At 38.4% G+C, this 20,834-nt stretch overlaps 1 protein-coding gene across 8 annotated transcripts in view; it reads left to right on the top strand.

Annotated features, from left to right (window-relative positions):
- The window catches only part of nrg1 (neuregulin 1), a 37,659-nt gene extending 16,990 nt beyond the window's left edge, over nucleotides 1–20,669 (top strand). Inside the window, exons 4-10 of one of the 8 annotated variants that reach the window (XM_077497677.1) lie at nucleotides 2,101–2,159; nucleotides 6,583–6,606; nucleotides 8,414–8,516; nucleotides 10,350–10,476; nucleotides 10,577–10,698; nucleotides 11,853–12,052; nucleotides 19,135–19,279. In XM_077497677.1, coding sequence (XP_077353803.1) covers nucleotides 2,101–2,159; nucleotides 6,583–6,606; nucleotides 8,414–8,516; nucleotides 10,350–10,476; nucleotides 10,577–10,698; nucleotides 11,853–12,045 — 628 coding nt within the window. In that variant the 3' untranslated portion in view covers nucleotides 12,046–12,052; nucleotides 19,135–19,279. Of the gene's footprint in view, nucleotides 1–1,286; nucleotides 1,355–2,100; nucleotides 2,160–6,582; nucleotides 6,607–8,413; nucleotides 8,517–10,349; nucleotides 10,477–10,576; nucleotides 10,699–11,852; nucleotides 12,053–19,134 lie in introns of all 8 variants that reach the window. The other 7 variants (XM_077497671.1, XM_077497669.1, XM_077497670.1 and 4 more) reach the window with 7 other exon arrangements.
- Nucleotides 20,670–20,834: the final 165 nt, after the last annotated feature.

The following is a 20,834-nucleotide window of genomic DNA, read 5'->3' on the forward strand; positions in this document are numbered from 1 at the left end:
AAACAATATTCTGTGGGCCTTGCAAAAATCTGTCAAAATCCAGTAAAACAGCCGGGAGCGAAGGGGATTGCTTCAGTGAAAATGGCGGCGGCTGAATGAGTTAACTGCGCCACACAATGCATTCTGGGAACAATATATATGCAAAACAGGTAGATTTAACACATTCAGAACACATACAGGCAAAGTGTCGCGTTCCATTTACATTCATGTTATTTTTTTTATTAAAGTTGAGCTATAATTTGACGACAATTGTTTTTACATTATTTTAGCGATCCGGTCCCCTTGGTCATACAGTTTCCTCCATGCGCCCCCTGAGTTAATATGAGTTTGACACCCCGATCTATGGCATTCTCTTTTACTGCTATAGGGACGACAGTTAGATCTCCTGTATGTCCCGCTAAGCAAAAAGGATGCTTTCTCCTTAAAGCTGCTCAATGCATGAAACTGAATTTCGAATCGCTACTGCCACATGTGGCTGAAAACTGAAACTGCACACTCCCATCTTCCCTTTACACACTGCGTTCGTCACATCATATCCACAGATATTTTGGGGCAAAATCCTCCATTGAGCAGCTTTAAGGCCACTTTTTGTCCTGTCTGGATGAAATCGAAGCCTGGATGGAACTGAACTTCTTGAATTTCAATGACAAGAAAAGAGAAGTCATGGCGTTTGGTCGCAGTGGTACTTGTACATCCCACCTTGTTGTCATTGGCCACAGTCTTGAACTTGGGTTTTAAATTGGGCAGTGATTTTAAATCGAATTGGCAAATCCAGCTTTTTACAAAAAAAATCTTAGGCAGCTGGCTAAGTTAAGCCTTTGCTTTCACCACAACTTTTAGAGACTTTTAGGTACATGTTGACTAGATTAGCGCAATGCATTATATTCTGGAGTCAAGTGTCTCCAATTGGTCCAAAATGCTGCTGCTAACTTACCAAATGGAGCTCGTAGGAGGGAGCATATAACTCCAATTCTGGCCTCCCTTCACTGCTTCACTTGCAACCCAGGTGGTGAGTGAGTCACTATGTAACACAGCTAGTGGTTAATGTGCTGGAGTTTGCACTATCAGATCATTTGTGTGATCTTACTTCAATCATTTGACTGTACGTCCACTGCCAAATGGGGATCATGAAGTAAGAATTTGACAAAAAAAAATTCAATCATTCCAAGAATTTGCTCCCATGATATTTTTTTTTTTAATTTGGTCTTGTGACTTTTTTTTTTTTTTTGTCCTGTGTGTAACATGTCAGTACTGTTATTCTCTTGTCCTTTCTACCCATTGACCAGGTGCTTGACCGGCTTCACTGGGCACCGATGTGAACAAGCTGTGCTTAAGAAAGTCTCAAACCCAAAACGTATGTGACCACTGTATTCAGTCCCACATGTCATTACTGGTGTTTCACCCTCATGTTTAATTCAAGTTCTGTGATCTGGTTTTGATATTGGACCAATGTCCTCCCCGAGAGCAACAATGATCTGAAACTTGCATGTATTTCTCCACTTCATCACATCCCATTCTGGTGTCCGCCACTGACAAATTCTCTCTCCCTTTATATATATATATATATATATATATATATATATATATATATATATATATATATATATATATACACACCCCCAGCCCACGACTAATTTTTCATTCAGCACACCCCTCCGGCACCAGAAGCTAACACTTGCACATAGAATGCTATTGTGATTTGTAACAAAGTTTTGGATCAAATGTGTGACAACACTGGGACTCAAGTGACCACTGGGGTCTGAGGCTCCTCATGCGGTCTTTGTGAGTCCCGTGTATATGGGCCTATATTCTAATTCTTGGGTTAGGCTTCACCAAAAAAAAAAATGTTATCTGGGAACTATCGTTTCTTACAGCCCAAATGGCTGCCTATTTACATGCACATTTCAGTCAGCTGCTTCAAGTCCAAACTCCCTAAATTCCAAGAGATTTTTCATTGAACTCAAACTTATGAATTCTAACTTGACGATTGTCTAGCTAGCTCTTCCTGCCAACACCAGTGATGACTATTGTGGGTTCTTCTTCACTTTTAGAAACTAACTGCCTGTCTCTTTTTGTCTGTTTCTCTTGTCTCCTAATCAGGTGTCCAAATGAATTTACTGGTGATCGCTGCCAAAACTATGTAATGGCCAGCTTTTACAGTATGTCTATTTCAACTTGTCTCTGTTTTTGTTTGTTTGTTTGTTTGTTTGTTTTTAATGGTGCATGTTTCGTTAGCTGTACATGTGTTGTGACTCCTCCCAAGTTGTGTTTCACCTTAAACCTGTGATATAGGCAGATATGATTTTTGCATGTTCAAGTTTGCTTCAGTATGTTTCATGACATACCAAGTACACACACCCACATACACACAAATACGGAGCCTATTCAAGGAGAACTGTCATGCATGGCTAAACACAACCCAGTGGTGCAGTGAAAAATCCAAAAAGTGACATATATGTACTAGGGATGTAACGATAAGCGCAACATTGTGACATTGTGATATTAAAACTGCCACAATATCGTCGTCGTCATGTTCCCGATATTTAAATGTCACGCATCTGTAAAAAAAAAAGTCAGGTTGATTTCCTTTTGTGTAGTTGTAGCACCCTCTGTTGGGTATATTTTTTTAGTGCAATTTAATTTTCATTAGGGATGTTTTGACCCCTCAATGTTTAAAGTCTTTGCTAATTGTCAGTTGAAGGGGAACTTAATATGGCTGTGAAGCAAGTCAATATGTGCAGGAACTCAATGCGTGCATGCATTAACAACATAACATAATGACAATAATAAAACATAACATAACATTGCTATTATGTACAAAAGCACATTATTGTGCTTTCTTTTAGTATGAGCTCATTTTAAAAAAATATTGTGACCTTTTTTAAATATCGCCAACCTCCCCACAATATCATGATAATTATCGTATCGTGAGCTTCATATCGTGATATCGTATTGTGACATTTGGATATCATTACATCCCTAATATGTACTAAGCATGAATTAATCATGCCTTTACTATAATATTCACTTCTAAACCACTACACTAAAATATGATAGTTCACAATATTTATCTCATAAAATGACAAAAACATAAAAAAAAAAAAAAAGTTACTATAACTAAATAATACTCAGGGAGATGCTAATGATTTGCGTATATACAAAATACTAATTTCTTTGCTCCTCACAGCTAGTTGTGTTGTGTAGCCAGAGCTAGCGAGTTGTTGCACTCATATGTGTTGCTCTGGGATTGCCAAATGAATCCTTCTGTGGGTTGAAACAAGCCAGCCAGTTGCAGTGTTGGCCAACCTGTCTTGTCGAATTTTTCTCAAAAAGTCTGCCTTAAAAATGAATTTTTTATCATATCCCACATTTGACTTCCTCTGTTGCCCATTGCACACCATTAATAGCTCTGAGCAACCTGTCAGAGGTTCTAAGCCAGCTTACAGGCCTGTGTTGGTAAATATGAAATCAGATTGGTTTAAAAAAAATCGACCATTAATAATTTTGTGTGTATACTATATGCCACGAGCCAGGACAAGCCCTGTACGGTTACAATGACATGGCCACACAAAGAAGATGTAACCGTAATCTTATTGGACAAAATATCTAACATTCAGACTACTGTATGGGCAGCCAAGACACGTGTGAAGCTGGCCCCCCACCACATGCAAAATTTGATGGTCCTGCTCATAAAAAGCTAATTTTTTGTCATCTCATAATATCGCCAGAGTAAGAAAGTTGGAATAGGTAGAAATATTTTGGGGAAATGAGGCGACACTCCTCGATCTCGTCATTTCATTGAGACGTCTACGGAAGATGACGTCACGTCGTTGCCGTGCGTGATGACCCGTCTGCAGGGCTGAATTTCTACAATCGCCACAAATAACCAACTTTATTATTTGTGTTTCAAGTGTGATTAAATTACAGATAAATATAAAATTAACACTGTTAAGCAAAACAGCTTTGCAGATTCAGATGAATGTCAGGAGTCTCCTTTCCAAACACTCTCCCCCGCCCATGTAAAGTATAGAGAAGGCTATATCGGGCTTTTGATGACATGCGGGTATGGTTGAGCGTTCACAGTGCAGACGCATATATCCAATTTATATCCACATACGAAAGAGACCCAGGTCGAATTTGAAAGAATTGGAACTGTGTTGTGCATGAAAAAAATCAGATATGTGTCAACATTATACATATGGGCAAAAAAATCAGAATTGAGCGGCATTGTGAACATAGCCAAAATACTCGGTTTGTGCTGCATTTATGCTAGTTTGTGCTGGAAAAATCTCTGTGCTGCAACGGGTTTATAGAAATTAAACAATTAGGGGCAAAGCCACTAAGAATGTGCTGCGTCTGCTGAAAGCGCTAAAAATTGCTCCACAGCAAGGTTATTTTAGTTAACTAAAACTAACAACTGCGATTGGCTGGCAACCAGTCCAGGGTGTCCCCCGCCTACTGAACCAAAGCCAGCTGAGATAGGCTCCAGCACCCCACGCAACCCTTGTGGGGAGTAAGCGGTCAAGAAAATGGATGGATGGATGGATGGATGGATGGACGGTTGGATGGATAAAACTAATGAAAAAATTCAAACTAAAATTTAAAAAAAACAATTCAGTTAACAAAATAAAATAAAAATGAAAATGCTTTTTAAAAAATGAAAACTAACTGAAACTACATTTTATGTTTACAAAACCAACTAAAACTATAATTATAGGACAAACTGCTATCTGGATGACATTCAGATGATCTATCTAGATCTCTGTCTCAGATCTATGTGCCACTAAGCAAAAAGGACGCTTTCTCATTGAGGCCACTTTTGTTCTGTCTGGAGGAAATCAAAGCCTAGATGGCACTCTATTACTTCAACGTCAATGAATAAAAAACAGAAGTTATGGTCTTTGGTCCCAGTGGCCCATCTAATCCTGCTAACTTGGGCCTCTTGCCGCTTTTTCTGAATCTAACAGCCTCGAACTTATCGAATTGGTGCTGTAGTCAAATTCAGCCTTTTTCATTTTAGGCAGGTGGCTAAAGTAGGTTAAGCGTCTCCTTTCTCAGCAGACTTAGAAACGGTAATCTAAGCCTTCGTTACATCTTGGGTGGAATACCTCGTTTATCATGGGGGTTACGTTTTTTTTTTTTTTTTTTTTTGTGTGGGGGGGGGGGGAATATGTCTTAAGACAATATCCGTCCATCCATCCATCCATCCATCCATTTTCTTGACCGCTTATTCCTCACAAGGGTCGAGGGGAGTGCTGGAGCCTATCTCAGCTGGCTCTGGGCAGGAGGCGGGGGACACCCTGGACCAGTTGCCAGCCAATCGCAGGGCTTAAGACAATATTTAAATGTTTTTACAGCAAAATCGTCAGCATGTTAAATCTAGAAAAGTGTTTATATTTGTCTGCACCAATGAGAGAAAATGTGACATTTTTAAAAGTGTTACTTCTTTCACACTTAACCAGTGTTACCCCAACACTGGTAAACACTGAGTAGTGTTGGAAGTACTCAACAATAATGTCAGTGTTAAACATTTCATTCTACCAAACTACACTTAACTCGTAAACATTTATGAGTGTATTGCACTAGTGTGAGTGTTAAAAACTTAACTCAAACGACACTTTACTCTGGTAAATGGTATTTCACTTATACAGCGTTTTTTCCTCCTTACAAGGCCCTCAAAGTGCTTTACATTTTGACTAGTAATGATACGGCATCAGGAGCAACTGGGGGTTCAGTATCTTGCTAAAGGATAATTTGACAGTCACACTGGCCTGAGATCGACCATACGCTCTCAGGGTTCCACTCAACCACTATTGAAATTTCAACAGCACTGGAAAATTGGAAAGTTTTCTTTCACTGGAAATGAGGATTTGGTCAATTGGTATAGTGTCTTAGTTTTGTAATTCAGCTAATGAAAGTATACTAGCATAACACTATTGGGACACCATAAATGGGCTAACGGAAATTAGCATAGATGTCAAAGTAATTATGAACCTTTAAAACAAGTGTTACTGGAACCAACACAGCGCAACAACACATAAAAAACAGCATTTAAGAATGTTCACAGTTGTATATTCTCTCTGCTTTGTGGGCGCAACGACGATACAGTATGAGTAACTTCAGGATGGCCTTTACCTCCGTTTCTTTTTGCTAACACAATACATAACAGGTTATTACCCTGACAGCACGTAACTCTAAATTTTTACTTGTGGAACTATTAAAAAAAAAAAAGGTAACTAATGCAGGATTGTTCATATGCGTAAAATGTTTGCCGCACAAATATAATTACAAATCTACAATATAGCAGGGCTGTGAAGGATGAAACCCCACATATTGGGGACCAAGCTGTGTAAGTAGCTAAAACCACCTTTGGATATCCTCTAAAGACTGTTACATAGATCATCTGTGTTCAAACTACAGTCATGTCCTCCACGCAATAAAATGTTTATTAACCATTAACTTCTTATAACTTATAGGCAGTACTAAATATTACTGTACATACCACAATTTTACTTTCAGTTTTATTAGACTTTAGAATCATCAAATCAATTTAATCTGAAAATTCCATATTTTCTCTGCCAGAACATCTTGGAATTGAATTCATGGGTATGGACCATTCCTTCTTACTTAAGTAGTTTGAAAATGAAAGCCCTTGGTTAGTGTTCGCTTGTCAAATGAAGGGATCGTACATCCAGGACCAGTAGCACAAATGCGATTCTTGAGAGAAATGATGATTACTAATTTGAATAATTCCACTTGCAAGGAATACAAACAAGACAGCAATTGTTTGAACACCAAATGCATCCATTTTGAAAATGTAAGTCAGCCATAAATTGCTTTGTATGAATTCTTCATTACAGGGCAACGGGGATGGAGTTAGAATCATGTCAAAACCCTGTAAACACAAAAAACGTCATCTACGTAAACAAAACGTATCTACGACGTATACAAAACCTGATCTACGTACACAAATCGTGTGACCTAGCTACATAAAACCTGATCTACGTACACAAAACGTGTGCTCTTCGTCCACAAAACCTGATCTACGTACACAAAACCTGATCTATGTACACAAAAAAAAGCACATCTTCAATTACAATAACAAAAGAAATCTTTCAAGTGCAAAAAAATGTTTTGCGTACGTAAAAAGCAATTCTACAATTACGGATACAACTCATGTGACTTTTGGCAGTGATATTCTGCCGAGCAGTTTTACGTGCCGAAAACCAATGATCCACACGCGCAAAGCCAGTAAACTTTACAGCAGGGGGCGCTGTTGAATCAGCGCCGTATTGAGAGAGCGTTTGGCCAACTCGTTAAAGAACGACTACGCTGTGATTGGTCAACTGCTGGTCACATGACATATGGACGCCACGTGCCAAAAGTCACATGAGTTTTATCCGTAATTGTAGAATTGCTTTTTACGTACGCAAAACATTTTTTTGCGCTTGAAAGATTTTTTGTTGTTGTTGTAATGGGCTCTTTGCACGGCTCGACTACTTCCTGAACTGAATGCCAATACTTTGTTTCCTGTCTTTCATGAGTGGACAAACTGATTAATCCAGGTGTGTCTGACCAATGTTGTCCTGATTACTTAGGTCAGGCACACCTGGATTGATCAGCTTGTCCACTCATGAAAGACAGGAAATGAAGGCGTGGTATTGAGTTCAGGAAGTACTGGATTTGTGCAAAGAGCCCATTGAAGATATGCTTCTTTGTGTACGTAGATCACGTTTTGTGTACGTACATCAGGTTTTGTGTAGGCAGATCACAGGTTTTGTGTACGTAAATCAGGTTTTGGGTACGTAGAACAGGTTTTGTGTACGTAGATCAGGTTTTGCGTACGTAGATCACGTTTTTTGTGTTTACGGGGTTTTGGCATGATTCTAACTCCATAAACGGGGCTTTAAATATCTGATACTGTATGTTCACATCCCTTCACTATATGTTCCTATACATATTCTGTTGTGGTTGTTAGTTAGTATGATTCAATCAAGATACACCACTGTCTTGCTGTTTTCTCCTTTCTTTCTATTTTCAACTTCATTTCCATTTTCCTGTTCCTTAAACCCTTTTTCCCCCGTGCTGCGGCTTTAGTTCTGCCTCTCTTCTACAAAGTGTGTTTCCTGGCATGAAACTCTAGAAAACTGTAACCTCATAATGAATATTAAAAATAATAATTTATTAGGGTCCTAATAATGAATGTTAATGACTATACTGTATGTATGTTAGTCAAATTGCACTTGGATGAGTGGATGATTGCAGCTGCATGTAAAACAATGTATTTGTGAAAATATTCATAAACCAAAGCTAGATGACAAAATACAATATATAAAAAGTTTACCTGTCAGTTGGGTGTGTTTGTGTTTATCAGAGACGTGAATTTGAAAGCATCTACTGTCCTCTTTTTCAGAAGCTGAGGAGCTGTATCAGAAACGTATTTTAACAATAACAGGAATCTGCATTGCACTCCTGGTCGTTGGAATCATGTGTGTGGTTGCCTACTGCAAAACAAAGTACAGTATGCCACATTTTCATTTATTGTTTTGTATAACTAAAAAGTATAGAAGTAAAACGTATATATAATTAGAGCGTCAATTCGTGTCGGAATATTTATGCAAGCTATTCTGGTACAAAACTTAAATATCAAATGGATGATGAAACCAATTTATAGCATTTTTTTCTGAAATTTGTTAACCCAATGTTCTATTGAAAATACATAAATTTCCCTTTACTTTTGGACACTATAGCTACATTATATTGTGGTGTGTATTTGCAACCATATGCTTGTATATTTTTTGCGGCCAATACTGTCAAACCATAATAGGGGTGTCAAAATTAGTGCATTAATTTAAATTTCCTTTATCGCCACTATTTTTTAACGCACAATTAACTTACTTGGAAAGCCTGTACTGGAGGAATTCCAGTCGCAACGCAGCAGACACATGTCAAAATGTAGTACTAATACATTTAATAGTAATGCATATACTTGTGGAGACTGGGGTCAAGTTGTATTTAATAAAAATGTGCAGAATTTCACAAGTTACTTCATGTTAAAGATTAGATAGCTCTTAATATGAAAAGAAGATGCTCTGAGCTGTCACCAGTGTCTTACAAATGTAATTATGCCATCTAGTGACATAAAGATGACCAACACAAATCATTATAACACTTGTTTTTTACAGTACAGTGCATGTTTTTAACAAATTTTTATGAATTACAGTGTTCCCTCCTTTTCCGCTGGAGTTACGTTCCAAAAAATAGCCGTAATAAATGAAATCCGCAAAGTAGTTCGCTTTGTGTTTAACATTTATTAAAAATGTTTAACACGCAGTTTATACACTTTTCTCTCCGATTTACATTTTCCAACATTTCTCTCTTGTTGAAACATTCTCGATGTTCAAACCTTAATAAAGTTAATAAAATAGTTACATTACTGGTAAAAAAAATAAATAAAAAATGCATGCAAAATTGCACCAAAAAAAATCTGCAAAATAGCGAGGCTGCGAAAAGTGAGCCGCATTATAGCAAAGGAACACTGTATTGTGAAATTACTGTATCAGTAACTAAAAGATGCAGCCATATTTCTATTAGTTTAACATTTTTTCACTTTTATATTAAAGAGTATGAAAAATTAGAAAAAACATTTTATTGTACATTTTATTGTACTTTTAGACAGATATCAAATTTGTGATGAATCATGAGTTAACTGTTGAAGTCGTGATTAATTACAACGAACTCATTTGCTCCCAATAACGTGTAAATATGTTTTTTTAAGGTTCTAAATGTCCCAAAGACGTATTTATACGTTGTTGTTGGGGGTTTTTTCTGATGCTATATGCTTTTTTATGCAGCCTCTCAACTGCAAAGAACGGCAGCAGGAATGGTAGTTATTATACAAACGGCCAGCAGGTGGCAGCAGAGCAAAGGAAATCAACCAGGGCCATGTAGAAAAAAAGCTCAATCACTTGCAATTTTGAATAGATTTATGAAAACTGATGAAACTTAGCTCTCTTCTAATGCTAATTGCTGCAATACGGAAACAGATAGAAACATACTTTTTTTTCCTGATGAAAGAAGAAACTTTAATCTTTCTCTTGATAGGTTCCATGCTTTTCTAACAATAGAACACAATATTCTGTGGGCCTTGCAAAATCAGTCAAAATCCAGTAAAACAGCCGGGAGCGAACGGGACTGCTTCTGTGAAAATGGCTGGGAGTGAATGAGTTTTAAAGATGTTAATTGCCTGACACCCAGAAATAATAAAACTGCTGAATTTAACAGTAACTGAATACATTCTAGTACATGTTTTCTACATAGAATCAAAGTATTTTTTTCTTCTAAAACAGGAAGCAGAGGAAGAAACTCCACGACCGTCTCAGGCAGAACCTGAGAACTAAGAGGAACAAGCTGGCAAAATCAGCCAGCCGACGTCAGGTTTCCAGTATGCCTCTACAGGATTTGCAGCAGACCAATGTATGCTTCAACTCACTGATCATGGAATTTCAAATGTAATGAATATACTATTGATGATACTTATTACTCTCTTTAAAAAAAAAAAAAAATGTTTTAACAGCAGTGCAATGGGACAGCAATCCAACATGCATCTGAGAAAGAGACAGAAACAACATTCTCCGCAAGCAAATATGCCTTATCAACACAACAACCTACCACACTCACCAACATCTCCAGCCAAAGGTAAAGAGCCTTCATGTTTGTGCTACCACTGAAGTGGACATTGCCATGGCTGGTTCAGATATAAAACACACACAAAGAACCATTTCCGACACATGCAGCCAAAGGAGCAATGTTAAGATGAAGGGGCAGCTTATGTGTTGGCTTTTGAGCACTTTGAGGATTAACTACGATTTGGATTTGACTATGCTGATGATGACATTCTTTTGGTAATCATGTTACATGTAATGCGGGCTTCGACCCTAATCAGGAAAAATTACCCTGGATGTTGCAGCGTGCTTGATGGCATTGTTGGTGGAGGTCTGGCACTGCACGTTGTTGAGGCACAGTGGTCGGAGCAAAAGGTTTCGCTGATGCTTAATTTTCCTGGAGATTTTTGTTGATGATGATTAAAGACTCCAGTTACTGTTTTAATTCAGACTTTCAGCATGCCAAAAAATTATCTTGAAGAAAAAGATATACAGTATAGGTTTATTGAAAAAGGTCTGTCAGTGGGAGATGCTCGAACCGAATCTTCTGATGATGAAATGATGTCATACAAATGGCGTTTTGACAAATTTCAGTTTGAGTGTGCCCAAAAAGATGCATTCACAAATGTGCATCTTGAGTCTGTGCAATAAAATGCCACCAGAGAGATTCTTACTCAGTCATTCTGTCGGATCTCATTTTAAACCAATGCCAGTTAATGTTCAAGTTGTACAATTTTATATGCCCCACCACCCGTGTTAAGTTATAGCAATGATCTTGTGGGGGTTTTCGTCGTTATGAAAGTGTACCAACATTTTGTTCCATGTGTGCATGTAAAACGCAAGGATGGATGAATGGCTGGATTTATTCTGTGTTATGTCCTCAAAACTACCATTAATCTGATGTAAATCATTCACTGCCAGCCCAGTTAAAATCAAACTTTGACGTGTATAACCGTCAATGGCAGTGAACAAATTAATCCATAGGATTAATATAAAAGTTCAAATGATGAAATGGTGCATTAGTAAATCTCACAAATAAAATAAGTTACTGCAGACACTGAAGGACAAAAAAACAAAAACATAGACATTAACACAAACTACAATTTGACCTCCAAGCCACTGATGTCATTTGTAAAGAAGCCTGTCTGAGAACTGTCCATATAAACGTCCCCCTCCCTGTCTCCACAGCTGGAGTAATGACTGGAGCAACAGTGTTGTGTCAGACACTGACTCTGTCTCCATGATGTCATTGACGGAGAATAGCCAGCATGCTACACAAGCCCGTAGGGGTCGGCTGAATGCCACTGGTGGCATCAAAGACCTAAGTGCTCATTCAAAGAAGAGCAGAGACATATCCAACTCCAACAGGGATGTGCCTTAAATATGAGGTAACTGATTAATTTCAACTTTGCGTCAGACCAACAAAGATTCAAAGACTTTCCAAAGAAAGCATACAATAGAATTCAATGTCAAAGCATCCAAAAATAAAGGGAAAAAAAATACAATTTTAGAATCCTAGCGGCACAGTGTTCAACTCTTTAGCACGTTCGCCTCACAGTTCATAGATTGTGGGTTTGAATGAGGTGCTCTAAAACGGCCTCACCAGTGGACTGTCCCAACGCAACATTTTCAAAGTGTAGGAATAGCTAGTTAGCTAACTGCAAGTTCTTATATAGTTGGGGAGGGGCGACTCTTGCCAGACTCCAAAGTGGCGCCATGTTAGCCACGCCTAAAATCGACACTATGAACCCTATTTTCATGCCCAGTGCAAGTCAAGTGCAAAAGCCAGGCTAACTGCACACAATTTATACCTGCTTTTAGCTAGTCTAAAGTCTAATCTCCTTCCTAGCTTGAAATTGTCACGTGCTCCAGAGCCATGTCATAGAAAATGCCCTCTCATAGCGTGATTTGCCAAATTCCCAAACTACACATGCCCCAACACGAAAATGAAGATGCGCCAGTTATTATGTTCAGTACACATGCAGCGGTTTATGAAAAGAGGGCATTATACCATAACAACTGAATACTACGTTCTCATGTTTTGAACATTTTCAGCAATTATCTTCAAACATGTATAATGTACTTACAAGCAAATCTCTGAATTCACTTTATAGGGTCTTGCTCTATTGACATAAACATGCAGCTATAAAATTCATGCACCCTTCCATAGGTGTTAATATACCTATCAATACTTACTTCATAATGCAAATAATATAGAAGTTTAGTGTGCATGTGTGCGTGTGTCTACTTTGTACTTTCCTGAGCATTTATTTTTTAGACTACTTTTTTCTTTTATCCATCACATTTTAACATGAGTATCTGTAATTTTACTTGATACATTTTCAAAACAAAGTTGTTACTCTTGTTTTTAAATGCATGAAAACGATTAAAATACTTGACCTGGTAGAAAAAGCAGCATCAATGTTTCCTGGCTCCGCCAATCACATGACGTGTTCCACATGGTCCGCTACATCCCAGCTTGTGATTGGCTATACGACACGTGGTCACGTGACATGCAGTTGGCTAGATTACAACAACCAGTTACTATGAGGGCAATGCCGCCACGAGGGATGTAACGATATCCAAACATTACGATACGATATTATCCCGAGATGAAGATCACGATACGATAATTATCACAATATTTGGGGATGGGGGGTGGGGGTGGGGGGTGTTAGCAATATTTAAAAAACATCACAATATTGTAAAAAAATAGAGCTCATACAAAAAAAAAAAGCACAACATTATGTTTTTGTACCTAACATCAATGCATATAAACCACCTACAATCTCTAAAAACGATATTGAGGCACTTACTTGCTAATGCAAGCACAAATTGATCGCTTCACAAGCAAATTAGGTTCCCCTTCATCTGACAATTAGCATAGATTTTAAACATAGAAGGCCAAAACATCCCTAAGGAAAATTAAATTGCACTAATAAACTAGCCACTAGAGGGTGCTAGAAATGGAAATCAACCTGAATTTTTTAACAGATGTATTCCTTTTAAATATTGTGAACATGACAACGACGATATTGTGGCAGTTTTAATATCACAATATCACGATATTGCCCTTATCGTGACATCCCTAGCCGACACTACAGAAGATATTCAAATTGACTTAGGAGAACACACGGTAAAAATACTTTTTTTTTACTTTTACTCATCAAGTACATTTCAGAGCCTGCACTTTTGTACTTGATTAATTATTTTACTTTTCCCAATTGTATTTTTACTCAAGTAGAGAATGTCAGTACGTTTCCTACCTCTGCTCACAGATCTATGGTGCACTTTGTGCTGGGCTTAGTTCTCATTGTCTCCCCACGTAACACTGCATGATAATGATTTCAGATTTACTTGCATGGCTTGACTTGACTTGACTTGACTTCCATACAGGCAGTGTGTGTTCAGTTTCAGTGGTGGGTAAATTCTGGAGGTGGGCCGGAGTCTTGCAGGTTTTGGATGTTTCCCTGCCCCAGCAGAGCTGATTGCAATCAACGGGATCGTTATCAGGCTTATGCGGAGCTTGCTGATGAGCTGATCATATCAGCTGTGTTGGAGAAGGGAAACATCCAAAACCTGCAGGACTCCGGCCCTCTAGGACCAAGTTTGCCCACCCCTGAGCTAATTCATGTTGTGAATGGACGTGTCAATTATGGGCTCAGTCCCTGTCCACTACCTCTTAATAGGGATGTAACAATAAGCGCGATAACGTGATATCGTGATTTTAAAACTGCCATAATATCGTCGTTGTCATGTTCACAATATTTAAATGCAACACATCTGTTAAAAAAGCAGTAAGAGCTAGCGCATTTAGTGGCAGCGGCATGTGTCGTGGCATCAGTGACGTCACTTCCGCTTATGCCGCGGCACCAGCGACTTCATTTCCGCGTATGCCGCGGCATCACGTACGTCACTTCCGCTTATGCCGCGGCATCCTTTCCTCTTTCCCTCGGGACAGTCGCGACTCCATTCGACTTGGTGCCGCTGCCATTACTCATTGTATGCATTTATAAATGGATTATTTTTTTTGGTTTCTGTGTGTTTACGAGGCTTTTTGTGTGTGTTTGTTTTGTTTAGTCAATTTGCTAAACACTTCACTTCCTTTATTTTCGATTTTTTTTTAATTATTATTTATTTAAGTGCTCTGGAAATAAAGTTGAATTGAGGTATTCTGATTTTCTTCAACAGAAAGTGCACTCCGTCATTAGCAATCACTTCCGTAGACCGGTCCATATATGGAATGGTGCCAGGGAGATGCCACAATGACGGCTAGTCCGCCATTGTGACACGGCTCAATATACTGAGCTGCATATAATACTGGATAGCCGAAAAACTTTTTTTTGTTTTTTTTTTATACGCTTTATTGAACCAACTGTTGCAAACCTACAGTAATATCAACAAGACAATCAAACCAAGCCGATAAACCTTTCACGCCGGCGCAAGCCGTTGAAGCCACAGAGCTGTCAGCTGTCCAGTATTACATACAGATCAGTGGCCCAGCGAGATGCCACAATGGCGGCTGCGCCTCGTCCGCCATTGTGACACAGCTCACATGCCAAAGTGTTTTTTTTTTTTCTTAAATCAATCTTTATTGTACAAATGTTTCAAACATACACATCGATATGAAAAATAAATATATACATGTGCGATACGTTACGAAAAATTAAAATTGTTTGAAAACGTATCTCATCCATATCAATCAAAAATTCGGTTCCACAGAAAAAAATGATCGGTTCCATATAATTTTTGATTAGTTAAATAAAGTATTAGCTATCAAATGACTTTCAGTGTTAGGTGGTTTATTATTATTGAACACAGAATGCAATACAATACAACAGCCAAGATGAGACAAGTAATGCACTCTGTTGCGCGATGGCAGCATGTCGAATGCAACAGCGACATCCTGTGACTTACACAGGAATGACATGCAATGACAGACATTTATAAACAGATATCGTACGATATGGATGAGATACGTTTTCAAACAATTTACTGAACACTGAAAATTACAAATACTCAAACAGGACATCATTGGTCACATTATGCACACGAGAGAGAGAAAGAGATTGCCAGAGAGAGAGAGAGACCCCATGATCTATCTATCTAATATATTTCTACAGCATTAACATTTTTCGTAACGTATCGTACTCGTATATATTTATTTTTCATATAGATGTGTATGTTTGAAACATTTGTACAATAAATATTGATTTAAAAAAACAAAACACTTTGGCATCCAAATATGGTCCTATTCCTGTCGGCCATTGTGGCAACTGGTGAGCTGTGTCACAATGGCGGACGAGGTGCAGCCGCCATTGTGGCATCTCGCTGGGCCACTGATCTGTATGTAATACTGGATAGCTGACAGCTCTGTGGCTTCAACGGCTTGCGCCGGCGTGAAAGGTTTATCGGCTTGGTTTGATTGTCTTGTTGATATTACTGTAGGTTTGCAACAGTAGGTTCAATAAAGCGTATAAAAAAAAAACAAAAAAAAGTTTTTCGGCTATCCAGTATTATATGCAGCTCAGTATATTGAGCCGTGTCACAATGGCGGACTAGCCGTCATTGTGGCATCTCCCTGGCACCATTCCATATATGGACCGGTCTACGGAAGTGATTGCTAATGACGGAGTGCGCTTTCTGTTGAAGAAAATCAGAATACCTCAATTCAACTTTATTTCCAGAGCACTTAAATAAAAAAAAATAAATAAAAAAAATCTAAATAAGGAAGTGAAGTGTTTAGCAAATTGACTAAACAAAACAAACACACACAAAAAGCCTCGTAAACACACAGAAAACAAAACAAAAAAATCCATTTATAAATGCATACAATGAGTAATGGCAGCGGTACCAAGTCGAATGGACATGTCCCGAGGGAAAGAGGAAAGGCAACGGCAACCACCGATGCCGCAGCATAAGCGGAAGTGACGTACGTGATGCCGCGGCATACGCAGAAGTGAAGTCGCTGGTGCCGCGGCATAAGCGGAAGTGACATCACCGATGCCACGACACATGCCGCTGCCGCTAAATGCGCTAGCCCTTTCTCTAAAAAAGTCAGGTTGATTTCCTTTTGTGCAGTTCTAGCACCCTCTGGTGGCTAGTTTTTTAGTGCAATTTAATTTTCATTAGGGATGCTTTGTCCCTTCTATGCTGAAAATCTACACTAATTGTCAGATGAAGGGATAAAGTCAGTATGTGGAGAAACTCAATGTGTGCGTACATTAACTCATTCACTGCCAGTCATTATAGAAAATTTTTACATTTCCAATACTCGCGTGATATTCCATTCAATAATTATATATAAACCGAATCTACCAAATAACAGAATAGACTCCCTACTTTTTGTCCCGTCCCGTTCTTTTATAATTGACAGCAGAAAAATGTAGGTTTGCCAAAATACAGCCATTTCTCCCATGGACTCTGAAACTGTGTTTATTTCCTATAAAATGGGGCTATGATGTCATCTACCGGTGGTTGGGCATCAGTAAAGTTGTTTCCAAGTTTGATATTTACAGTGGAGCATGCTCAGATTCGCCCCCATTTAGCACCGCTCTAAAAAATACAATTGACAAGTATACTTGTCAAAGGCAGTGAATGAGTTTTAACAACAACAACAACAACAACAACAACAAAATAATAATAATAATAATAATAATAATAATTATTATTATTATTATTATTATTATTATTATTATTATAACATTGTTGTTATGTACAAAAGCACAATATTGTGTTGTTGTTGTTGTTTTTTAAGTATGAGCTCATTTTATTACAATATTGTGATCTTCTTTTAAATATCGCTCCTCCCCACAATGTCGTGATAATTATCGTATTGTGATCTTCATATCGTGGTAATATTGTATCGGGAAATTTGGATATCGTTACATCCCTACCTCTTATTGACCGCTCCTTAGTATTATAAGTGCCGGTTCGACTACTTCTTATCTTAGTGTAAATTAGGGCCGGGTATTGCTGCCCACCTCACGATACGATACGTATCACGATACATCTGTATCCCAATACTTGATTTTCAAGGCGATACGTATCCCGATATACTACATTAATTTACTTGATAATAGCAGTCATATGTATACCTAAAGGATATGTTTGTTATGCTGCCTGACAAAAACATTTTTGTTATCAGTTCTTCTGGTTTACCACCAAGCAGCATGCCTGGTTTCAATGTGCACGCACTGCAGAGCAAGGAGCAGTTTTCACAGACACACCGGGAAAATTTATTAATAGGCATGAGCCGATATGAGCAAAAATATCAAAGTATTAAAATTACAGCTCTAAAATGTGCTTATTTGAAATATTTGGGGAAATAAAAACAGCAGTTTTTTCATGTAACACATTCTATTTCGTTTTTTAAACAAAATATAGGAAAATTAGTACATTAAGACTAGTGTTGTTCTGATACAGTTTTTTGGCTCCCGATACCGATTCCGATACACAGCTTTGCAGTATCGGTACCGATACCTAAGGTTTTTTTTCCTCAACATGAAAAAGCTGTCCTGCCATTGGTTCAGAGCATTCAAGGGCCAATAGGATATCTTAGATCGGCATGCAGTGAACACATCACACATCAGTGAATGTCGTGCACAAGCAAGACACAAGATGCTGCATCCAAAATCCTATATTAGCTTTGGAATTAATGGTATCGGCATGTTACTTGTGAGTAGTCACAGATACCAATACCACTGTTTTAATGCAGTATCGGCACCTCTGCCGATACTAGTATCGGTATCGGAACAACACTAATTAAGACACATGCTATGTTAAGTTTATAAGTTAATAAATGATGATATTCCTCCTCTGCTTTAATTTTCCTTCGCAACACAGTGTCCAATCACTGGTGAGCTATTTTTGCATTAAATTCACTGCCAGTCATTATAGAAAATTTTTACATTTCCAATACTCACGTGATATTACATTCAATAATTATATATAAACCGAATCTACCAAATAACAGAATAGACTCCCTACTTTTTGTCCCGTCCCGTTCTTTTATAATTGACAGCAGAAAAATGTAGGTTTGCCAAAATACAGCCATTTCTCCCATGGACTCTGAAACTGTGTTTATTTCCTATAAAATGGGGCAATGATGTCATCTACCGGTGGTTGGGCATCAGTAAAGTTGTTTCCAAGTTTGATATTTACAGTGGAGCATGCTCAGATTCGCCCCCATTTAGCACCGCTCTAAATAATACAATTGACAAGTATACTTGTCAAAGGCAGTGAATGAGTTAATTGAAGGCAATTAACTTCAAAGACGCTGCTGGTTTTTATTTTTTAGGTACAATGCACGCTGCAAAGGCAAACGTTAACTGCCTATTTAAAGTTAACGAGCAATATCGATTCTGACGCCTGCGTATCGATACGTATATTGTAATGAGGCCAGCAACGATATATTGTACAGTTTTACATGCGTATCTGTTCTTGTGTTTTTTGTGTGCGTGTGTTCTAGGCATCTATCAGCTGAGAAAACCCTGCCTCACCTGTCTACCGTTTCCTGCAGCCCTCCTGCAACTCCAAGCTCTCCTCCCTCAGAGATGTCAGCCACTCTTTCCAGCCAGGCCATCTCCGTCCCCTCTGTGGCTTTAAGCCCCTCCGCCGAGGAGGAGCGGCCCCTGCTGCTGTCCAAGGCCCATCAGCCACCCAAGTCCTTAAGCCGAGACGAACTAAAGAGGACCTCTGCACATTACAACCATGGCCAAGAAGCACATAGCTTACCCCCTAGCCCGCTCTGTGCCATGGAGAACGATAGCTACCAGGTCAAAGTCACTACTGCAGCTAGCCACATGATCTCAGCATCCACAGAGAAGCTAGTTAATGCAAACAACATTATCAATAACCACAGCACCAACGAAGCATCAGTTATTAACGGTCATGTGCTGCATAATAAAGAGTCGAGTATTGACAGCATGTTGGCCAGTGACGCAGAGGATCCAAAGGGGGATCGCACGCCATTTATTTCCATAGAGAACGCTAAAGCCCTACTGTTGAGGGCGAAGGATAGCAGTAGGACTACTGCAGCATCACGAAATGGTGACTTGCAACTCATGTCATCCAGTGCCACCACCAAACAAGACCCAAGAACTGTGTAAAGAAGGGCAGAAAGTTGCTTGTTTAGAAAAATTACAGTCACTATTTATCCTTTATTTTCTACTAAATTATTTGCGGCAAAAAGACTTTTAATGATAAACGAAAAGCAAGACTTTTATTTTAATGATGTAGTGAATATCGAGTTTTATAAATTAAAAAAAAAAAATGTTGATGTCTTGTAGATGAAGTGCCATACACAAGTATGTAGCAGTGTGTGAAAATATCAATGTATATAGTAGCGTGTAAAAATATCAATGGTGCCTTTCTGTTGGGTATGCTTAAGGGAACTGCAAATGCAAACAGGACCATATGTTCACTATCCAAATTTTCTAATCCACAATAACATGCTAGCTGCCTTCAGTGTCTCATAGTTTGAAGTGAAGAAGCGCAAATATATCAGTTTGGTAACAAAGTTCAAAATGCATGCTACATTCTGTCCTTGGCTTTGTGTTCATAAAGCCATTGGATCTGTCCAGTCCGATCATCAGGGTCTTCGTCCATTATGTCCATTGTTCCAACTGCAACACAGACTGGACTGATTTGGATGATCATATTTGTTATCAGAATATGTCGAGATGTTGATATGTCAGTGGAATACATTACAGATACCTGCAAGGAAAATACAGATGTAAACACTGAGTTCTGGCTGCTAAGAAATCAATTGTCTCGTTTTTGTCAAGTTTTCTTCAACTTGAATGTCAATCAAGTCTAGAGGATGGCATTAGATTTCTGATTAAAAAATATCCTATATAGTTGTCCAGTTTTGTTGATTACATCTTTGAAGGCAAATATTTACAGTTTGAAACAGGAATTAATATAATGCTCTTGATTTCCTTTGTAAAAACATCAATGTGACTTGAGTAATGCTTTTTGAGAATTAAAAAAAATTGCACCATACGTAAACGTGTTTTGACTCATCTGTTTGCTACGCATACAAATTTCATGACTCAGCTTTTCATCATGTGCAGTATTTATGCAAGATACTTGAACTCCTCCACTTGGGGCAGGATCTCATTCCCGATCTGGAGAGGGTACAACACCCATTTCCAACTGAGGACCATG

The sequence above is a fragment of the Festucalex cinctus genome, chromosome 15, assembly GCF_051991245.1.
Source record: "Festucalex cinctus isolate MCC-2025b chromosome 15, RoL_Fcin_1.0, whole genome shotgun sequence".
NCBI lineage: Eukaryota > Metazoa > Chordata > Actinopteri > Syngnathiformes > Syngnathidae > Festucalex > Festucalex cinctus.